We start from the raw sequence: 21468 nt of genomic DNA on the forward strand, positions 1-21468 counted from the left end.
ACCAATCAAAGGGCCTTATTTTCAACTGGTCAATAAGCATTGCGTCCAATTGATGTACAATATAACCGGCCATGAAAACTAGAGACAAAAAAGCGTCAACTCGCGTGGAGGGGATGTTTATTTCGTGCGGATGGTGAAAGATCGAAATACGGCGGCGAAAGAACCGCTGAGCGGGGCATCTCGACGCTCGACGGTAGCCGGTGTATCAACGGACAGTTTGACATTCGGCCGGAAGTCGTGCACATATGTTTCCGACGTCGCCGCTGCCAAGGCGCGGTTGCGCAGTCGACTTACGGGCCGAATATGTCGACCGGCCGTGGAGCGGCGAAGTGATGTATGATACGTCGACGGTTCTTATCATGATCGCCATCGTGGCGATTTTCTTCAGTTGAGCACACTACCAGGTCGATTTGCGACGAAACCGCGTAGTTCTCTCCCCGTAGGAGGAGGAGGAGGAGGAGGAGGAGGAAGAGGAGGAGGAGGAGAAGGAGGAAGAAAAGAAGTATCCTCGCGCGCGAGACAGAGAATAAGAAGGAGAGAGAGAGAGAGAGAGAGAGAGAGAGAACACCGTGCCAGATCGCCGTGTGCCGCCGTACCGTATCGTATCGTAACCGTTTGGGGGTGGGGAGGGGGGTGGTGGCAGCGAGATCGTGCGGGGATCGCGGAGCGGAGCGCGAGGGCCTTATGTCAAGTCGACGACGACGACGAGGACGGAGCGCGTAAACATGAAGAAGCTATTCTCCAAGATCGACAACACGTCGAAGGAGCCTAACAGTTATTTGGGCAAGGTGTTCGTCGTGGGCAGCCACACGGTCACCGTCGAGGAGGTTCTGGCGGAAGGTATATATACACGACACGATTACCGCCTGATTAACATCCGCGTCATTTTCTCCTCTCGTTCTCGAACGCGGGCTATTATTTAGATCCTAACACGATACGCAACGGACTCTCCGCTCTACTTAGACCCTCCCGCCCCGTCCCGCTTTTTTCTCTTCGCTTTTTTCGCTTCGAACCGTCTGAAATCGTTGAAATATTTCGATCGCATGCGTAACCCGCGATATCGATAAGCGACGATGGTACAGGACAGTCGGTAAACATTATTAAGCTCATTAGCTCATTAGCTCTTTAAGAATTTTACGTGTTTATTATGAATTATATTTTACGCCGCAAAGGGTCGAGAAATTTGTATATAAATAGTTTTAGGAAAAGTTTCGGCCTTGCCACTTGAGAATGATATAATTAATTATTTCCGAACGTAAGTTGACGTTGCGAAATTCGCTCTAGAAAAATTCAAATATTATTCACATTGTTACAGAGTATTAGATGATATCATGGAGTTTTGCCTTACGTATATTAGAGCATGGTGCAGAGAAATTGATTGTCCAATCAGCGATTGTACTTTGAGAGAGATAATGTGTGAATACTAAAACCTATTTATTATCATGCTTTATTGATTAGTGTCTGTCGTAATTGTATCCGCATCATGTTACAATGTACAGCATGTTTCACGATGATCTAGTTGTCAGTTTTTATATACACTTTTTATCTCAATTTGCGCCTTGATTCGCATTTGAGTGTAAATGATTAATGATGAAATAAATTATGCGTAACTATATGATTTGCATTTTAACAAACATTACTCTTGTACGCTCTATTCTTGTTTTACATAATGCAATTATTTTATCTTTACAGGAGGATTTGCAATTGTATTTTTGGTTAAAGCCTCAGGTGGACGATATGCGCTTAAACGGATGTATGTCAACAATGAACATGATCTCAATGTATGCAAAAGGGAGATACAAATTGCCGTGAGTACTTGCATATATAATGAAATGTTAGTAAAACCAATCTTCTTTTACATTATATTGAAATGTATAATATTCTGTTTAAGAATCTAAAAGTATTGAATAGAATCTTTTATTTGTAGAGCAACTTGAATGGTCATAAAAATATCATAGGATATATAGATAGTAGTATAACTCATACTGGCAAAGGAGTACATGAACTTCTGCTTTTAATGCCTTATTGTAAATCCCAAGTTCTTCAAATGATGAATAACAGGTTAGGAAGGATATAACTTTATTACACTTTATATTTCTTTTTATAATAATATTCAGATAACATATAACATACAAATTGGTAGTATTTCTGTATGTAAAATATTACAGATCCATCGATTACTGTGATCTAAAAATATTGGAAAAATTTATGGCATACATTAGCATCTTCTTATTTCTAGGTTGCAAACAGGTTTCAGTGAATCAGAAGTTCTACAAATTTTTTGTGACATTTGCGAAGCCGTGTCTCGGTTGCATCATTGTCAAACTCCCATAATTCATAGAGATCTCAAGGTGAACTATTTAAGGAATATGTTATATAACGTATCATTATACCATGTACTAAACTGTATTTAATTGGTTTGCGATAGGTGGAAAATATACTGCTTGCTGACAGCGGTCATTATGTTCTATGTGATTTTGGATCTGCGACGGGAAAGGTTCTTAATCCCAGCGTTCACGGCGCCGCGGTTGTTGAGGAGGAGATAAAGAAATATACCACTTTAAGTTATAGAGCGCCTGAAATGGTTGATATGTACTGTGGAAAACCTATTACTACGAAGGCGGATATATGGGTAGCTTACATTATCTATCATATTGTCTAATTGTAATATAAATCAAGAACAAATCTAAGCGCGAGTGTTTTGACATCGATTTCTCGTCTTTCAGGCTTTAGGATGTCTGCTGTATAAACTTTGTTTCTTTACACTACCGTTTGGCGAAAGCACACTTGCTATACAATCTGGAAATTTCACTATACCGGATAATTCAAGGTATATAATTATATATTAGGTAATAAATTTATACAATTAAAAATTTTCTCAATTTTTAACCATTTAATGATCCAACAAAATGATGGAAATATATGAATTAGCTATGTATGTATGTATATTGAGAGAGAAAATGGTTTTATATAAAATATAAAACTTTTATACTTTTATATATATATATATATATATATATATATATAAATAGATATGTGTAAATATTTTTGTTACAGATATAGCAAGGTTCTTCATTGTTTGATTCGGTACATGCTTGAACCAGATCCCGATTTACGTCCTGACATTTATCAAATTTCTTCAATTGCTTTTCAAACTCAGGGTAAAGAGTGCCCTGTGCAGAATTTACATGTACGTGAGTCGCAATATTTATGCATGAAACTATATTGAATTTGATTTTATAATAATTTTATTTTTGTTTTTATTCTTATAGAAAGTCCCTACACCGACAATAGAGTCGTTACCGTGCCCGCTCATGGAATCTGAAAATATTAAAAGATCGTCATCTGTCAAAACTCCAAAGCCTGCGCCTATCGCGACGGCGGTCGAGGGCACATCTGTGACGCCAAGACAGAGACCGAAGGGACAAGCTGTTAGCACAGGACCGATCAATTTGAGCGGTCAAATTGTAGGACAAATATCAGGTCAAGGAAATCAGGCGCAAAGTACACTGGGAAATTCTATCTCTTATGTTCAAGTAAGGCTCTAATGCATGCAAATGACCCCTAATAATATAATTTATCTCGATTAATTCTTCCAATTACGTTTCACGTGGAAAAACGTTTAGATATTTTTTTCGACAAGTACTTATCTACAATAAATACAGTCTTTAATATAATTGTTTTATTTTGTGTCAGGTTTCGCCGCATGTTTGCACTCCCAATCAGAATGTTCCCTTTGTCCAACCATCGCAAGGACAGCCATCTCAAAGCCCAATGATTAGTCACTCTCCTCTAACTCAACAGTCACCTGTAACCGTTCAGGATAAGAATGCATTTTATTTTGATTCGCGGCAACACGATACTAGAACAAATGTCAATGAGAAGAATCTGGAAGCTCTATTTCCATCGTCAGGTAAACTCATAATACATGGATCTAAGTTATATATAAAGAGCAAAAAATAAAGATGACTAAGTAATCATTTATTCATACATCGTTATCTTTACAGGATATCCGGATCCGTTCAAAGACGACGCGACGGCAATGCCACCACCTACCAAAATTCCACCTCCCGTCGCTCCTAAACCTAGCAAAATCCTCCCAAAACTATCTAATCCTAGTTACTCGTCTAAATATCCGCCAGTCGCTGCACTACCGTCAAAGTTGTCTATTTCAACGGGGCCTAATAAAGCAACTCCACCGACACAGGTGACACCGCCAGCTTTACCGAAACCAGTTAATAAAACGGAAAGCTTGAGTCAAAACATAAGCTCAAGCACATCTCCTCCTGACAGTCCAACATTGTCTTCGCGGCATAGGAGGAATGTCAGCGATACGAGTGCTTTTAATAAGTAAGTAAGCCTATATATTTTACTATTTTAATATATATTTATTTACTTTTTTATATCATATTCACAGCTTTTATAAAGATCTGCAGAAATTATGAAATCTAATTATTCGGTAAATTTCTTTTAAACTAACGTCAGAAAAATTTTGAACATTTGGAATTTATGCTTGTAGAATTTTTTTTTTTTTTTTTTTGGTTTTTGTTTTGTCAAAACACTTTTATTTATATTACAGTGGCCATTTCGATGTTCACAGAGCGTTTGCGACTGAAACCAGTCAATTCTTAGCGCCGTACGAGGCTTCGGTTAAGCCTCGTTCCGATGATGCGACTACACCTCCCGAACTTCCAAGTGATACAAAGCCTTGTATAACAACTAGTGCCTCGCATGTACGTGTTGTAAGTAGACGAAGCGCACAATTTTATTTTTATTTTTATTAAAAAATTTTAATTTCCGCTTGAATCATATTCTATTTTGTATTATGTGTGATTTAAGTAAAATTATATTTTACTTTATGCAAGAAATGTAATGAGAGAGAAAAAAGTCTTTCTTGTATACATCAAGCAGTGATCTTAGAGCATAATAAAATATAAAAAATTTTTTTGGGCAAAATTACCATGTAAACATAAGATATAATACATAATATAAAATATAACATGGAAAATACTTAGTTTTATTTGTACACATATTTAGAATTTGATTTTTATATGTTTATATATTATTTTTTATGCACTGCACTGTCATTAATGACACTCGTACATATCTCCAAGTAAATTCGAAAATATTAAAAATTTGAAATAGTTAATACTTAAAAATTTGTCTGCACCTTTATCAGGGCGAACTCTCGAGCCTAATGGGATCGGAAGGACGATCATTGAGTGCGGATGTGGCTGCATGGAATCCGTTTGAAGACGTACAACCTTTTAATCAGTTAACAGAAGATCATATTTTCGGTGCTGAGTTTGACAAAATAAGAAGAGGGAGCAATACCAGTATCAGTGGAGTGAAAAGTCGTGAAAGCCTCGTTATGACATATACAGAATTACCAGAGGATCCCTTTGAATCTGCACCCTTTAGCCTGCCAAGTAAGTTTTCACACATTAAGATTCTAGTTATTAGTTGCAAAATTAATGCAAACATGAAATTGAATATTATAAGGCTAAAATGTATCTGTTGACCTTTTAATTCTTTCTTTAAGCAGGGAAGAAGAGTAAAATTGGATCAAAGACTGCTGCTATTGCTGGAGGTAATGCATAAAATCCTTTTTACATTGTCCTCACCATCTCTCTTCCACACTCTGCTCCTATATTAATCTATTAATCTATATATCTTGATTTAAAAATCACTCGTTCGCTGTTTTAATACTTGGTTTCTTACTTTCGCCAAATTATTGCTATATGAAATTTGAAGCTATAGTTACAATCATTGTCTTTTGTCGTTTTCGATGAGTCTCTGCAATGTATACCAAAGAACTTCAACAGCGAGAATTTAGCTTATTGAAGGATAAGTTTTGAAAAGAAACTGCTCATTTAAAAAAAGATGAGAAATAAGATTTATTTACTATTACTCTTTTTGTACATATTGTTGAGTATATATAGTTTTTTATATAAATCCAATAAAGTATATACGTTTTTTATATATTGATAAATATATAGAATTTATAGATATGATAGAACTTATGATATAAATATAATAATGCACTTAATCATATAATTAATTATGGAGTATATTTAACTTAACTCGAGGTGCCGAATTGTTTTATAAAGAATAAAATGCTAGAAGTAATCTTGGTATACAACTGAGACCATCTTTAAAAAAAAAAAAAAAACACACATTTTACCCCTAGTTTTACATATAAAAAAAAGTATAAAAATTTCTTAGAAAGATTAAATGTATTCTACAAGTATGGCTTTATAGAACATTATATTTTTCATTCAATAACAAGGTTGGACCTTTAATCATGTAATATAATTACTTTTTTAGTTTAATTTCATGCAATTGACAAAATTATTGTTAAGACTATATTACGATTGTAAGATATTCTCTTACAGCATTAGGAGACTTGTATAAAGATTATAGACATTCAGCACAACTTACAAAAGATATACAATTTTTAAACGTAATGTGTGCAAAAATGTGAGCTGATAATAGAAATATGAAATATGTTTCACTTAAAATTGGAGAAACATTTTCCTGTAAAATTAAAAAGTAATCTCTATTTCAATTAATTAAGTATCTCCTTTTCTTTCAATTTGCATAATTTTGCCGCAATAACTATCAGATAGAATTGTGTACAAATAACAGTGTATTTACATATAATGTTTGTGGACAATAGATGTAGATAAAAAAATGCTGAAATGATAAAACTATCAGCATGTTATGGTTTTATGCACTTTCATGTACATAAAAGAAAATCTTAATTTTTATATAGAGATAATTGACTAACGTGGCGAGAGGAATATAGTGTTTCAACGTAATATGTAAAATATAATGATGTTTCCTCTCTTAATTTAATTAGTATTACAATGCATAATTTGATTTGTGATACAATACATAATCACAGTTGATAATGTTGATCATATCATCGCATTGTTCTGTTAAAAATTTAATTAAAGAAACAAATTCCTTTTTAAATAATGTTTCTCTAAATAGATTAATTGAGGGATTCTCTATACTACCATTTATCAAACTTACCAAAGATGTATGATAAGTTACAATGTCTAAACGTTGCTATTTATACAAAAAATAAAAGTAAAAAACGTTCTTTGCTTAATTAATAATTTTCAAAAATACTATGCTTGTTAATTTGAAAACACACACATATATATATATATGTATAAATCATATCTATTAAATATAATAGGACAGACAATGGAGAGAAATGTAATCTATGAACAATTTTGACACGAAAAGAATTTGAAGGACATTATCTTTTTATTCATATATGCTCTCGTATAATATTATTTACAAAGGATGTTTGTGATCATTTAAACTTGTAATTTTTAATAATATATATGTGTTATATTTGTTAATCTAAAAATTAGTTTTGTTTATTAAGATTGTGTTCATAAATATCATGGAATATTTTTTTTACATAAATATGTTGATGACTGCAAAGCGTTTTATGACAATTTTTTTCTTGATAAAGATATAATTAATATTTTATTATCTTATACATCTGCGAAAAAGTGATTGTGATGCTCAGTTATGCTCAATTACGCGAAAGGAATGGTAAAATACATTTTGCTAGTAAATTACATATATTAACTTCTACTGACCTCAAATAGGAAGTTACAACGTAAGACTAATACATCGAATATTAGACTTGTGAAATATGGTATATATTAATTATTATGTTATAGCAATTATTAAATATTGTTGAAATTATGACGAGACATATACAACAAGAAATTTTATCTTTAACTTTACAATAGATGTTCCTACAGTATTTGTAGCGCATAAAGCGCAGGATTAGCTTTTATTTTTAGTGTTTTCGTATGAAATAGTTGATGTATCGATAAAAGGAAGGAACAAAATTACATATAAATATTACATACATATAAATATAAATGAACAAATATATATAAATTGAAAAATTATGTTATATATGATATACATAAAGTTTCGGTACACTATTTTGTCCTACTCAAGTACGTATATGCATATATACGTGCAAATATGTGTTATAATCGTTGTATTATATAAAAAGGTGGGAAGAATAGGTTTCAAGTATTTCCAACAGGATTACACAATGCAATTAATATAATACAAGGATCGCGTGTAAGTGTTAAAGCACATCAATGATTTATTTTTAAGAGTGGAAATATGGGGTATGCAGACCTTTCCTTCCCACAAAACAATTCTCTATGCAAAGCGTGAACACACATACAGATATGTGTGCATAAGGATTATAAAAATTGCAAAATTGTATCTGCTCGCGCGCGATGGTAATACTACAGTGACTGGCAAATAATATTTAGCAATTATTTTTTATTTCTCTTTCTCTTCATCTTCACTTGCACTTCGACTGTTTCTTTTCTTCCTTTCTCTCTATTTTTCGTCTCTTCCTATAGCATCTCATTTACACCGTGTTTACATGAAATCACTATTTTTTACTATTTGTGGGTTTCTCTTTAATATAACTAACATTTCTTTATTTATATTTCTTTAGCTCACATCACAAAGCTTAAGATAAAATGATGTAATTTAGTTTCTTAAAATATCTCTATCCGTAGAAGTAATCGGAAATCATCAATAATTACATCACTTTATCTATCTAAAAATGTAAAAATCACGATTTGTGCGTATTGTGTGTATTATTTCTTTCACATATTTGTGTCAGATATTAGTGATGAATGTGATAATTATTTGTGTTGAAAACTTATTTACGATGTAAAGAATACTACAGATATTATCGAATATTGTACATACTTGTTATACATATAATTGTTATTTCTTTTAATGGAATTTCCATATAGGAAGCGAAATAATAATTTAGATTTTTAGATATAAAGATAGATTGACAAACTATTTTTTTTTTTTAATTATATTACAGATTTAATATTGTGCAATATGTAAAGTGAAGTGAAATTAGAATATCTTTTTTTCACTAGCACTAGTAGTATTACCACAAAACCGCTATGATATTATTTCTTCTTCCTGAACGTGTATCATAAATTGTTCAGGGTATGTGATAAAAGGCAGAGACGATGAAAATTGATGATAAATGTGTTTGTTTCTCTATGAGAGAAAAAAAAAATTATGTTTATCTGTCCAATGTCTGGAACAACCTAATGAGTTTGGGAGGCATATAGACACACTAAGTTTCGTTTTATGTTTATGAAATTCTTTTTCTTTTTATCTTTAGTCCTGCTTTGTTTGCCTCCCATGGTGTCTCTGATCATAATAATAATAATAATAATACACATGTGTGCCATCTCGGAGATGCGACATCGTAAAAAAGAAACTTGTTATCTATCCATCACCATCGAACATATAAGCATGCTTTTCTCCTTGTAGCCTCCATAGCGATACTTATATGAAAATAAAAGAAAAATAATTTTGAACGAATCTCGAGAGCACTATAGGGGGCTGACAAATCTATCTCGGACAGTATATCTTTCTCGGCTGTATTAAGACAAATAATGTTGCAGCAATAAAAATGTAAATTAGCATACGAAGTATTTGTTTCTTCTAAATGCTACTGTGGTATAGTAAAACGCAGCAATACTTTGTTTCTTTTGCACGAATGATCTAGGCCTAGGCATAATTTGACGAAAGATACGTCTATTTTCGCGATAGTTTTGAACCAATTTGTTATCTCTATTTATTCAGAGCATTACTGCGTTTTTCGGCACATTTATCCTCAACCCCCTGAATCTGATTAGGACTGTTCCAGACCTATTGGTGGCGGTACTAACTTAGTTTAAATTAAAGAAAAAAGTATTTGTTGTGTATCATCTTTCTTCATGTTGAGAAGATCTAACATTATTTTTTCCCGAAAACTCATTACATAGAGTAAGATTGTAAAATATCAATGCACATTGTATTTCGGCAGAGCACATAGACCTGCAGCAGACCTAATCAGACATTTCCTGTTTCTTCTGGGTCTTTTTCTTCTGTAGATATATATTACGCCTTATCAATACTATATCTATAAATATTTAGGAGATTAAAATATTTAATATTTTTATTTATAATAATCAAAAGTAAAATTTGTAGGGGGATGTTACATTTTACAAAAATTATTATATACGTAATGTATATTATATATAGCAAATTGACTAAACTAAAAGATTTTATTATGAAAATAACTTCTTTTATATTGATTATATATTGCAAAAATATGCATTAATATTATATATTAATGTAATGTTATTTATTAACAAGAGCGACTTGTATAAAATATCTTTTGCGAATATTTCGTATATACGGAGTGTCCTATTGACAATCTTTTTATAAATTTGCGATTTATATTTCTCCGCTATAAAATAGACATTATATCGTAGTTTTTGTATATTTATACATCATAAATTTATATGACAAATTTTATATTTTATGGATCATAAATTTGATATATTTTGCATAGTATTTAAGAAAATTTTCGAAAACTTTTCGCGGCAATCGATTAATATAAAATTATATTGTTGCGCGAATTATTTTTCTTTAACGAGATTTGACAAAATAAAACATGATATAGGTAAGTACGATATGTGCTTTGGTAATAACAGAGATTTCATGCTGATCTAGTTTTAAATTTTATAAGAAGAAAATTATCGATATATGTAAAGAATTCAATTTCTTTGTGCAATTGGACGATAATCGTTTTGCAATGTTCTGTTTTGCAGGAAAATCGGCGAGAGTGCCTCTAACGCAGTGGAACAATTCGGGGCTCGAACACGGCGGCGGCGTGGATGATGAGGCGTCCTTGATCACGGAATCCAGTCCGGTCTCACCGCCGTTTGTTCGCGCACCGACCGAGGATCGTTCCAAGTACGAGAAGCTGGCGTTCAACGCTGACGAAGTGTCTAGCGACAGCGACAGAAAGACAGGCACCAAGGAACGAGCGAGGAAGACGAGGCGGCGAGTGAAGAACGTGTTGAGCCGCGGCAAGAGAAGAGTGACGGCTCAACACGATACGAACGCGGACAATAGTAACGCGACAAACGTGGATTACGAATCGGACGATTCGATCGGCTCGGCCAGCGATCTGCGTGCGATGAACGACGAGGAAGAGGGAAACGATGAGGATGGCAAGGAGAACGACGACAATGACGGCGACAAGCACGGCAAGCATGACGAGACCATATCCGAGAGCGTGCGTACATGCGGCAGTTCTGCGTATCACGCGGAATGCGAGTCCGTGGCGACGCACGAGGATGATTATAGGATAAAGAGACCGAGGAGACAGCACCACTATCGGCAGCAACAGGTGCAACAGCTGCCGACCATCGACGCGGATCCCATTGTCGGTCACCAGTACGGCGAGAAACCGCTGCTCTTGGACGACGAATTAGATCCTGAGTCCAAACCGGAACAATCGCACGGGGATCCCTTCGTGCGACATCAGTACAGCTCTAAGCCATTGCTATTCAACAACGGCGACAGCTCGTCTGATGACAACAACGACGACAAGTCCAAATCGTTGATTCAAAACGGCATCTGGAAGGTGGAGAACGATGTGTTCGCTTTGGCACCATTTCCACGATCCAGCAGCTCCAGAAAGAGTAGCGATAGTCGCGAGAGCGAGCCCAAAAATGATCCGAGCAGCAGCGCAAGGAATTCGCCTCGTAATTCGAATTTAGTGACGCCGATTTCCAGTTCACCCTTACCGGCTGAAGTGGTGTTTGCGGATGTAACAGAGAGCAAAGCGACTGCACTTCTACCGCCCAGGCCTGCTACTTTATCCTGCAAATATCCGAAGAGCATCGCAAATAACAAGACTATTTATTATGAGGAACCATCATCCTTTTCTCGTCAATCGGACGTTCAAACATCACCAGTCAAGAGTAATCCTCACGTCGGCATCGCTGAAGAGGAAGAGGGGCAGGAAGAAGAGCAGGAAAATGCCGAAAAGGATCTCTTTGGTTCCTCACCGTTCAGTCCCGGATTCAGCGGATTCACCAATCCCTTCAACAATGTTCAGTCCAGTTTTGTCGCGAACATCGACTCAACTCAGCCGACGATATCGACGATTTTGAGTCCGGCAGGCTCTTCCTCTTCCTACATCGATTATGGTAACCGCGTCCCTCAGCTGCAATCATCTCACAACAACGTAATATCAGATAATTATTACACAAGTCATTCTAGTAGCGCTGTCGCTTCAACATCGAAATATGGGAAAGTGACGGTGAATTCCGGTGAACTTGCAGCGGAACCTTCCAAAGATCTCTTCGGGTCAATCCCATTCGACGAGTTCGCTTCGTTGAAGATCAATGAGCAACAGCAGCGTCCAACATCTCTATCGCTGTCGCAATCACCCAACTACGTGGATAATGTTGCGTTATCCACTACGTCGGCATTACCCGTCGTCAGCAGCGTCATGCAATCTCCGAAAAATACTATTATTCACTTGATGCCGACACCATTATCGCAATCACAGCCGCCACCGCTACCCACGCCCACTTATACGATTCAACCAACCGCGCACACCGCCAGGATCACCGTGCACGCGGTCAACAGCGTCTCCAAGGTGGACATTACATGCGACATGATATCGCCCATGTCGCCCGAGCCTCTGGTCGTCGTAGACGATGACACGCCCAAGCATAACAAGAGGGAGAGATCAAAATCGGACAAATCCAAGTATCATCTGATCGACGAGAATCACGGTGACATTGTCAACGTGTTACAGACGGCGCACAAGGTTTCTCACAAGATCAAATCGACGAGTCATCACAAAAAAACACCCAAAAGCAAGAAGAGTAGTACGGCTGCAACTGCGGGTTTCAGCAACATGAGCTTCGAGGATTTTCCCAGTGACGAGAATGAAGAAAGACAAGCGGGACGGACGAAGGTTGCGCCCTTTGAGGTAATCCGCGAAGTGTCGGAGAAACGATTCGGATCGTTGAAGAGGCGGAGCAATCCGTTCACCTGAGATGAGACGGTCCCGGGTAGTTGGCATAGAGCCGCTTATCAAAAACGCTGGAACAGGTAAAAAATTAGCACGCGATACAATTGATCAACATGATATTGTAGAGAGATTATCAATTACTCGGATAAATATCATCGGCACCGGTTTTTTTTTTTTTTTAATTATTATTATTATTATTAACCGGTATTTCATTACGTGCATTACGAATACAAAAATACAGCTAAAACAAGATATTAATCTCGTAAAAAACGATGTAGTAAAATCTCTAATTGGAAAACCAGTCGACATACAGATTGTATTTATAATATATACATATATATTACGGAAAATGCTTTTATGACAATTTGCCTTTCGAATGCATGAAAATTTGTCAGCAGAGAGAGAGAGAGAGAGAGAATGAATATATAAAATTATTTTGCATTATCCGTTTTCGACATGCTGCGTTTGTGAAAAAATATGAAACGAAGAGTAAAATATAATTTATTTAACATTTTAATAATTTATTAAATATTCTATTAATTTGGAATGTCTGGATTCCTTGATAAATAGTTACACAAAACGATTATATATAAAATATGTATATCTTATTTATTATAAATATTTTATATATTACATATTAATATTTACATATTAATATTATATTACGTTTTATATTAATTATACCAAGAAAAATACATTTCATTTTTTTAACATTTAATACGCCTTTCAATTAAAAATTAAAATTGTGTAAAAAAAACTCAATCATTCTTCATTCTCTTTTTTTCAATATTAAATCAAGAAATATAAAAATATACACTTAAAAAGCATCTAAATGTATAAACATGAATACTATAATTTCTCAATAGTTACATATTTTTTTCACAAACGATAATGTAATGTGATAGCAACAATTAGCTGCATACGTTTATATCAGAAAGCATATAGCGTGAACAAATATATTTATACATGCTTAACTGATAAACGTGTGTGGATAGATCGTATAAAATCGAATGATTTACACTAAAGTCGGAAAGTATTAATTCATATATACTGTCACTTTTTTTAATTGCTTTTTGCATTTTTAGAAGATTTACACACAGACAGGACAGGTGACAATGAGAAAAAAGACATTGCGTTATAAAAAGTAAAATATTGATCTTTGAGAGAAAGCGCAAGAGCTACTTTCCAATGTACGTGTATTTTAATATGAAACCAGGTTGTGGAACTTGGCAGCTCGATACCAAAAAATGACAAAAATATGTAAAGAGAGAAAGAGGGAGAGGAGAGAGAGAGAGAGAGAGAGAGAGAGAGAGAGAGAGAGAGAGAGAGAGAGAGAGAGAGAGAGAGAGAGAACGCGTGCATCTATTTTTGCAGCTAAGTCTTTTCACTACGTTTGTACTTTAAAATTTGTAGATTTCGATAGTACGATCTATATAATAGTTCTTATAAAACAATTTTTCTAAGAGAGTTATCTGAACTATATATACATATATATACCTGTAAACGCAATTCGTAAAGGGCAAATTTCTCGATGAGAAAGAGAAAAAATTTTTACCGCGTATTTACAGTTTCTTGAAGAAAAAAAAAAGAGAATATAACACACAGAGTACTCCCCATGAAAATTAACATAATGCATAATTTACTGAATTCGATATTACAAAGGCGCAGATAATAGCATCGAAGTGATTTGTAATATTTATCATAAAAGAGCGAGCAGGTTTGCCTAAAGTATTGGCCTTATCGTGTAAGACTGACTTATTATTTAATAGTCTCGATTAATGTTTAAATCGTATATAAGATAGCTATATTTCTTTGTTTCTAATTCGACAATTTGCTGACGATTTATAGCAACAGACATATAGGGAAATTATTCAAAACAAATACTGGGATTCTTTTGTGTCCTTCTTGATCGAGACTGTTAAGTAAAGCATATGAGCAGTAGAAACGACACTAGTATTTGGTATACTTGACGTAATACGATGCGATACTAATAGGATTAAATACTTATATTGATCTTCATTTCATTTCTCGCATTGAATCTGTATATGTTAAAGCTGTTCTCTAAACTATTCTCGATTCTCTAGCGAGTAAATTTAATACACACGGGATTTTGTAATTTTGGAAATCTATTCGAACTAAACTTTCTGCTAATATACTGCGCCTTTTATAATCGAGGATCTGCAATCTAGTTTAGTGTAAAAAGATATGACAATATTATAAAAAAAGAAATGTTTATAATCTCGTGTTTTTATGCATGCATGCATGCATATATATATATATATATATATATATATATATATATAAAGTTGTAATATAATTTGTAGATATTTTAGCTTGTATGATTAGGTGCCTTCCTTCATTAAGTAGCATTCAATCTTTTGCAGTCTTTGCTGTCGTGTAGTATAAAAGCTGATTAGTATTATATAAAATAAACAGAGTCAATTGTATTTATACATGTAAGAGATAGTGTATATCTGAAAAAAATTGTCTTCAGTTTAGTTCCTATACATAACCAGATGAGAGATATGTATAATCTATAGGGAATTAAAAGCGATTTCTTCATGCCGCTAGCACACATGTTCATACACACAGACATACAAAACTAAGAATGATTTATGCGAATAGAATTAAATATTAAAATTTGATGAACCAATTCGGTGAATTTGATAAGAATGATTTGAATGTATTTACTGAACAATGAGGGAAATGTTTCGTTATTCCAAGTCTTAAAATACTCTGTCATTCTGTGTACACCGTGTATAAAATAGTACGAACTAGGTGCTAAGAAACACCAAGCATTTTAACGTCCTAAGGCGATGTAATTCGATTGTATAAAGTCTCTATTACGGCTACGTATATATAATGTAGATACACACGTGATACATTCCTTCTTTGAATTTTCATATACTGTTATTTATTATCGTTGGTTTATATAGATTTCTTCATGTACACATAGCAAGAGAAATAAATGTCTCGAAAAGTTTTACGGATACTTTACTAGTTTAGATTTCAATTTTGTCACTGCCTACGGTAACACAGTATTTCCGTCTTCATATTTCGTTAATTGTAATAATATAATAATAGCAGCATTATAAATCGTGTTTCAAACAAAAAAAGAGTTAATATATAAAAAAACGCGTTTGTTTACATTGTTAAGTTAACAATGCGAATTCTATTCTTAGGACGATCAAAAATATTGTTCCAATGTGTGTATACACAATGTATAATATAGTAACGCAAATTGTATAAAAATGTATAAAGAGAAGGCAATTATATTCGAATATGAGAGAGGGATGCTATTATTTTCCACGGCAACGGAAATGAGCATTTAATTTTTTGATATATAAAAAGAAAAGAGCTACTGAAAGCACTCTGTCTCTGTATAAAATTGCATAAATAAAATGTCAATACTATCAATTATACACGCGATATCCTGTCCATGTATTTCTTTAGAGGGGGAAAAGAGATTTCCATTTCTATCAAATTTGACAAAAAATATCAAAGCGTAACGCGACGTTTCGTGAACTGGCAATTAAGTGTACCAGAAAATGTCACTCAGCAACAACAGCAGAATTTTTCTTCTAAATCGTGCAGCCTCTTTCTCGCCATGATGAAGTTTATCAAACATGCGACGAGCCAAGCGAAGAAATTCAACCAACTTGTGGATATCGCAAGCTGGAGCGCTATTCCTGTGTTGATCTCGCTGCCGCGTCTCCAGTTGTTGGCATCCGGATGAAGATAATCCATAAAATCGAAAATCGCGCCGCACGATAGCCTATTATGAATCGCCTGCGATAATAAAAAATTGATAGAGAGATTTTTATAATTTCAAAAAATTACGTTTCATTTATGGGGAGAGATATTGATCATTAAGCGTAAAATTAGTCGAGATAAAATGCTCGTCTTACTTGAATTTCGCGGCCTCTTGAACCCAAAAGTTGAATGAGATATCTTTTGTATTGTTCGCAACTTTTATAATAGCCATCGGTTATCACGACTGCGTGGACGAGAGACAGGCAGCAGATAAATACTGCAAAGAAAGCGATAGGCATCCATTGTTTAAAAACGGCTCTTCTTTTCACGTGGATCACGACGACTTGTCCATTAAGATTGTTTCTAAAAGAAAGATTAAAAAAAAAAACGATCTTATATAATTGCAAATTATATAAAAATAAAAGATAACATGTAATAATAGAGTTTTCAAAATTTTACTCTGAAACTTAATATGAAACGTTAAAAGATTTTAACGAAATAAATGCCCGAAATCTACGTTTGTGTTTTAAATATATAAAATATAAATTTTTATTTACTTGGGTTTTTCATCAAGATAGAAAATATATATCCTTATACAGTCACACAATTGATCTTATATAATTTGCATGCAATATGAACGCGAAGAATTGATTCTCAAATACACTACCTGTCGTTGTCGTACGTTTGTTTGCGGGTAATTTGTTTAGGATTATCCAGATTCTTATGTATGCAACATCTGTATCCGTGAAAACCGCCGAGGCACATGGCAATCACGATTATGGGTGTGAGACCGTACGAGCCGAATTGGCACAGCTTGACATCGCCACCGATGAAAGTGCGAAACGTGTTAATGCCGTATAATATGCAGCCGCAATCGATATCGATGCAGCTGTCCAATGTCCATGTCCAATGCTGCCAGGCAGTCACCAACGATATGATGGACGTGATGCAAAATACCATGGATCCGGTGTATAACATCGCCAGCCATAACTCCGCTTCTCTCGCCTTCATGATTACGCCTCGCGATTTATTCAAATTAGAAAAGAATTCTCAATACATCCGCACGGCGTAAAAAGGAATCAGCAGAACAATTTCACACGCGATATATTTATCTTGCGAAATTTTCTCTACGAATATTTTCTTTTTATTCATATTTCAACGATTATTAATTTGTTAACGAAATAAGAATTTACCTGAAAGATTAAAAAAACAGGTTTTTATGAGATTTTGAAATTAGAGTTCAGTTTTTTATTTATAGATTTATAAATCTATCTCACGGTTAATTCGTTTTCTTCATTTTAATCTCGAATTATTCATATGGAATGAATTTTTATTCTAAAAGCATAGGGTAATAATGCATACACATTTTTGACAAGAAAAAAATTAACTAATAATTTTCGCGAATAATTAATGATTATATAAGATGATAAAGAAGAAATAAAAATTGACAAAATATTAAAATCGACAATTATGTATTGTTAAAAAAAAGTAAACAAAATTGTAATTTTTTTATTAAAATTTTCTATATTATTATTAAAATATACTTCTATTAATTACATACTGCTCTATTATTTATATTACTATTAACACCCTAGCGTTTTTTCTAAAGGGATCTGCCAAAAATACTGACTTTGGAGGTCGATTTTAAATAATATTTTTCTGGTTAATTATGTAAATCGAGCCTTGATTTAATTGACTTTCGGGACCGATAAAAATTAATCGTGACAGTTTATTGCCACTGCGGGTAGACAGGAAATACGTGGCATGGGATTGTGAAATACAACGCGCGAAGCGATTCTGCAAAAGGTCATAACATAAATATTTTCGTATTTGAAGCTACTATTTCTCCTTGTTCGACGCATCATCGACAGATCTATTTTCGGCGGATTAAACGCTGATTTCCGCTCTTCGCCATCGCTCTACGTACGATCTTCACTATATAAGTCTCGCAATATCATCACAGCTGTAGATACACGTACACGTAAAATTTGACGTATTTCTCTGGCGCGTGTTTGTTACACATCCGTAGCTTTCCACAAATTTTTTCTTTAAATTAATTTTGATTTTAAATGTTAAATTAGCCTTATGTGTCTCTTAATAATAATCCTTTACTTTTTCACTAAATGATATAATATGCATTTTATTTCACGGATAAGTAGATATTTTATGATTTGATATAGTAACAAAAGAATTGGCGGTATTTCCAACATCCAATTAAAGATAATTTAGTTTTAAGATAGTCTAATTAATTGAGTTAAATCTCAGAGAGAGAGAGAGAGAGAGAGACAACAAATATTATAAATACAGAGAAAAAAAAACAAAATCAATTAAGTAGAGTTAAGCGAGATTAAAACCAATGTTGTTAAAACTCATACGAAATTATAAAACTGTTTGCGTGTATGTGTTAAAAACTAAATTATCTTAAATTTATCTTTCGTGCGTTTTAGTAAAAAGATATTTTAAAAGAGAAACACGATTTACAGAACTGCACCGCAAAGATTTCAGCGAAGTTATAAAATCAAGAATAAAAAAATCTCTTAGCGAAAGCTCGCGTGCCCTAATTCTCGATAGAAATAATTGTTATGATAAGCGAATGACGAAAGCTCTTGGGAAGTGTACTTCGTCGAGTTATTAATCAGACTCAAGCTACGTATAACTGGAATAAACAACTGGAACGCGACGTGTAGAAGATATAAGAGCAATTATGACACAATCCGAATAATTTGCATATACACCTGTACGAGAATTGAAGATGGCTGACTGATTGACAATGAAAGGACGACTGCACTCATATTGATAATAAAACTCTCATCGTGTTCTTTACCTAGCCAGTATTAGCCAGAGTTAGAGAGAAACTCAGACGTGCTAATTAAAATTAATTATCGCTATCTGCTTTTTTATGGGAAGGAGTTATATATATTGACATTTAGACGACGGAGAGGAATACGAATGCAAATAATATGCAATATATGTGCAATTCGAAAATAGCGTGCGTAATGATTTTTGGAGAATTGACGAAAGAGAGAAAGATGATAAAATAATAATTTATTCTTCTTTTTCTCTCGGGAAAAAAAAATTGAATTTTTACTTTTTATAATTCTTTCCACGATTTTATAAATAGAAATAAAAAAACAATACAATTTTCAGAATTTTTTTCTGAGACAAGAGAAAAATATATTATAAAACAAAGAATGGTATTTTTTTTTCGAAATTAAATTTCTTTACGATCCTCTTGCAAACGAATAGAAATATTTAAAATTTTTTAAATTAAATTCGCGAGGAAGATTAAAAGACAAATAGAAATGTTTAAAAAAATTTTCGTCGATTCTCTTCTCTATATTTCCTATCTTTTATTCTCATAATACAAATAAAATTTTTTCCAACTTTATCCGCTTTTTCAAAGCACTGCTATGCACGCTGACGATAAACAGATAACTGTCCAGAGATAACCGTAAGAGATATAGGAAATCTTGTTGAATATAGAGAAGACTATAGCCTATCGTTAATAGTATAAGACTTAACTGCATATCACGTCCGCTATCGTTGGAAGATCCGAAGCGACTACTTCCGTGACTTTCGCTGGTCTTTTGCGCCTCGTGCAATATCGCGATATGTACGCAAAAATTACGTGCACATATATGTGTCTTGTTTAAATAAACCATATACTTTCGTAAATATTCTTTGCAGCCTACGACAACGATCGTAGATTCCCGCAGACCAAATATTAATTTAACGCTCATGAGCATCTCGATCTCACATAGGCTCGTGGCATATATTTTGACACTAACATCAATAAATAAAACCCTTAATTAATAAAAATTATTTACAAAATTGTAATTTTTACAATGCATTAACTATTTAAATAAAAAAGATTCTGGTTGTTTAACATTCTTATCTATCGACAATGTTGTTGCCGAATACATTTATCGATTCTAATGTAGTCAATGATATACAAGTGTTCGGATTTTCCAGATAATGCATGATACATGCCTCTTTATTTATTCTATAAATAAATATCATCATTTAGAAAATTTTGAAAATTAAAGTTGCAATAATTTTTTTAGTATTTATCTCTCATCTTGCATCAAACTTTGTTGTTTTAAATAAATATCTATTTCTAGAATTCTGAATTATATTGTACTTATATATATATATATATGTATATATATACTCATTTAAGATAAGACAAAAATAGCAATTTATGTCATCTATTAAACGTATTTTATATAAAAATTATTTATGTATATCTTAAACGAGTAAATAAAATCTCATAATTAAAAATTTTAGAAATAAATATTTATTTAAACAAGAATCTACAAGTGAGATGAGAAAAATAAACATTAAGAAAATTATTGCAATTGCATTAATTTTTTTAACTGCACACAAAATATTCAGCCATCTAAATATATATCGGTCACGTATACATTTCACAAAATCTGTTAAAAATTCAACAATTATTCATTAAACTTACATCATATTTTTCCCAGTTGTTGAGATATGATGCAACACGCTTTATTTCTCGCACAATGAAGTGAATGTAAGTATCGCGCACACGAATAATTTTCTCGAATTGTGTTTTATCGGCGAATAGATTTTTTTTACACAGATCGTATACGCAATTACTGGATAAAACATACACGTACAAAAACGTTCTGACCTGTGGAGAATCTATTCATTCCCGTAACGTATGTGAAACCTGATAATGAGATAAACTTTGATAAGATTAATGCGTCTCTTTCTGGCACTCGGACACATAAAGAAAATTCCAATTGTGTATTATCGAAATAAAGTGTATTATA

General features: G+C 33.5%; 2 protein-coding genes across 7 annotated transcripts; one reads left to right on the top strand and one right to left on the bottom strand.

Annotated features, from left to right (window-relative positions):
• Positions 1 to 130: 130 nt before the first annotated feature.
• Nak (Numb-associated kinase) lies at positions 131 to 16339 on the top strand. Of its 5 annotated transcripts, XM_070307373.1 has the most exons (15): positions 755 to 840; positions 1316 to 1416; positions 1693 to 1808; positions 1928 to 2061; positions 2240 to 2351; positions 2429 to 2632; positions 2727 to 2830; positions 3058 to 3190; positions 3273 to 3536; positions 3697 to 3913; positions 4008 to 4350; positions 4580 to 4742; positions 5180 to 5429; positions 5543 to 5590; positions 10692 to 16339. In XM_070307373.1, the coding sequence occupies exons 3-15, from the start codon at positions 1752 to 1754 to the stop codon at positions 12938 to 12940; spliced, it is 4278 nt and encodes a 1425-aa protein (XP_070163474.1). In that variant the 5' UTR covers positions 755 to 840; positions 1316 to 1416; positions 1693 to 1751; the 3' UTR covers positions 12941 to 16339. The 5 variants fall into 5 exon arrangements, with proteins under 5 accessions (XP_070163446.1, XP_070163450.1, XP_070163456.1 ...); XM_070307345.1 differs by lacking the exon at positions 1316 to 1416 and having other exon boundaries at positions 131 to 840; XM_070307349.1 differs by lacking the exon at positions 1316 to 1416 and having other exon boundaries at positions 131 to 840; positions 5546 to 5590.
• On the bottom strand, positions 12924 to 20398 carry LOC138939540 (uncharacterized). Of its 2 annotated transcripts, XM_070307415.1 has the most exons (5): positions 20192 to 20398; positions 17337 to 17862; positions 16825 to 17032; positions 16459 to 16705; positions 12924 to 12987 (listed from the first exon to the last, which is right to left on the bottom strand). In XM_070307415.1, the coding sequence occupies exons 2-4, from the start codon at positions 17678 to 17680 to the stop codon at positions 16472 to 16474; spliced, it is 786 nt and encodes a 261-aa protein (XP_070163516.1). In that variant the 5' UTR covers positions 17681 to 17862; positions 20192 to 20398; the 3' UTR covers positions 12924 to 12987; positions 16459 to 16471. The 2 variants fall into 2 exon arrangements, with proteins under 2 accessions (XP_070163516.1, XP_070163511.1); XM_070307410.1 differs by lacking the exon at positions 12924 to 12987 and having other exon boundaries at positions 15171 to 16705; positions 20192 to 20396.
• Positions 20399 to 21468: the final 1070 nt, after the last annotated feature.

Source organism: Polyergus mexicanus, unplaced genomic scaffold (assembly GCF_030449975.1).
Source record: "Polyergus mexicanus isolate NDT 795.1 unplaced genomic scaffold, iyPolMexi1.0 SCAF_2, whole genome shotgun sequence".
Classification (NCBI taxonomy): domain Eukaryota; kingdom Metazoa; phylum Arthropoda; class Insecta; order Hymenoptera; family Formicidae; genus Polyergus; species Polyergus mexicanus.

Coding starts and splice junctions, on each gene's coding strand:
- Nak (XM_070307345.1), top strand. CDS start 726: ATGAAGAAGCTATTCTCCAAGATCGACAACACGTCGAAGGAGCCTAAC. Junction 1,809..1,927: donor AAAGGGAGATACAAATTGCC/GTGAGTACTTGC, acceptor TTTTATTTGTAG/AGCAACTTGAATGGTCATAA. Junction 4,351..4,579: donor GATACGAGTGCTTTTAATAA/GTAAGTAAGCCT, acceptor TTTATATTACAG/TGGCCATTTCGATGTTCACA.
- LOC138939540 (XM_070307415.1), bottom strand. CDS start 17,680: ATGAAGGCGAGAGAAGCGGAGTTATGGCTGGCGATGTTATACACCGGA. Junction 17,033..17,336: donor CAAACGTACGACAACGACAG/GTAGTGTATTTG, acceptor TCTTTCTTTTAG/AAACAATCTTAATGGACAAG. Junction 16,706..16,824: donor CAAGAGGCCGCGAAATTCAA/GTAAGACGAGCA, acceptor TTATTATCGCAG/GCGATTCATAATAGGCTATC.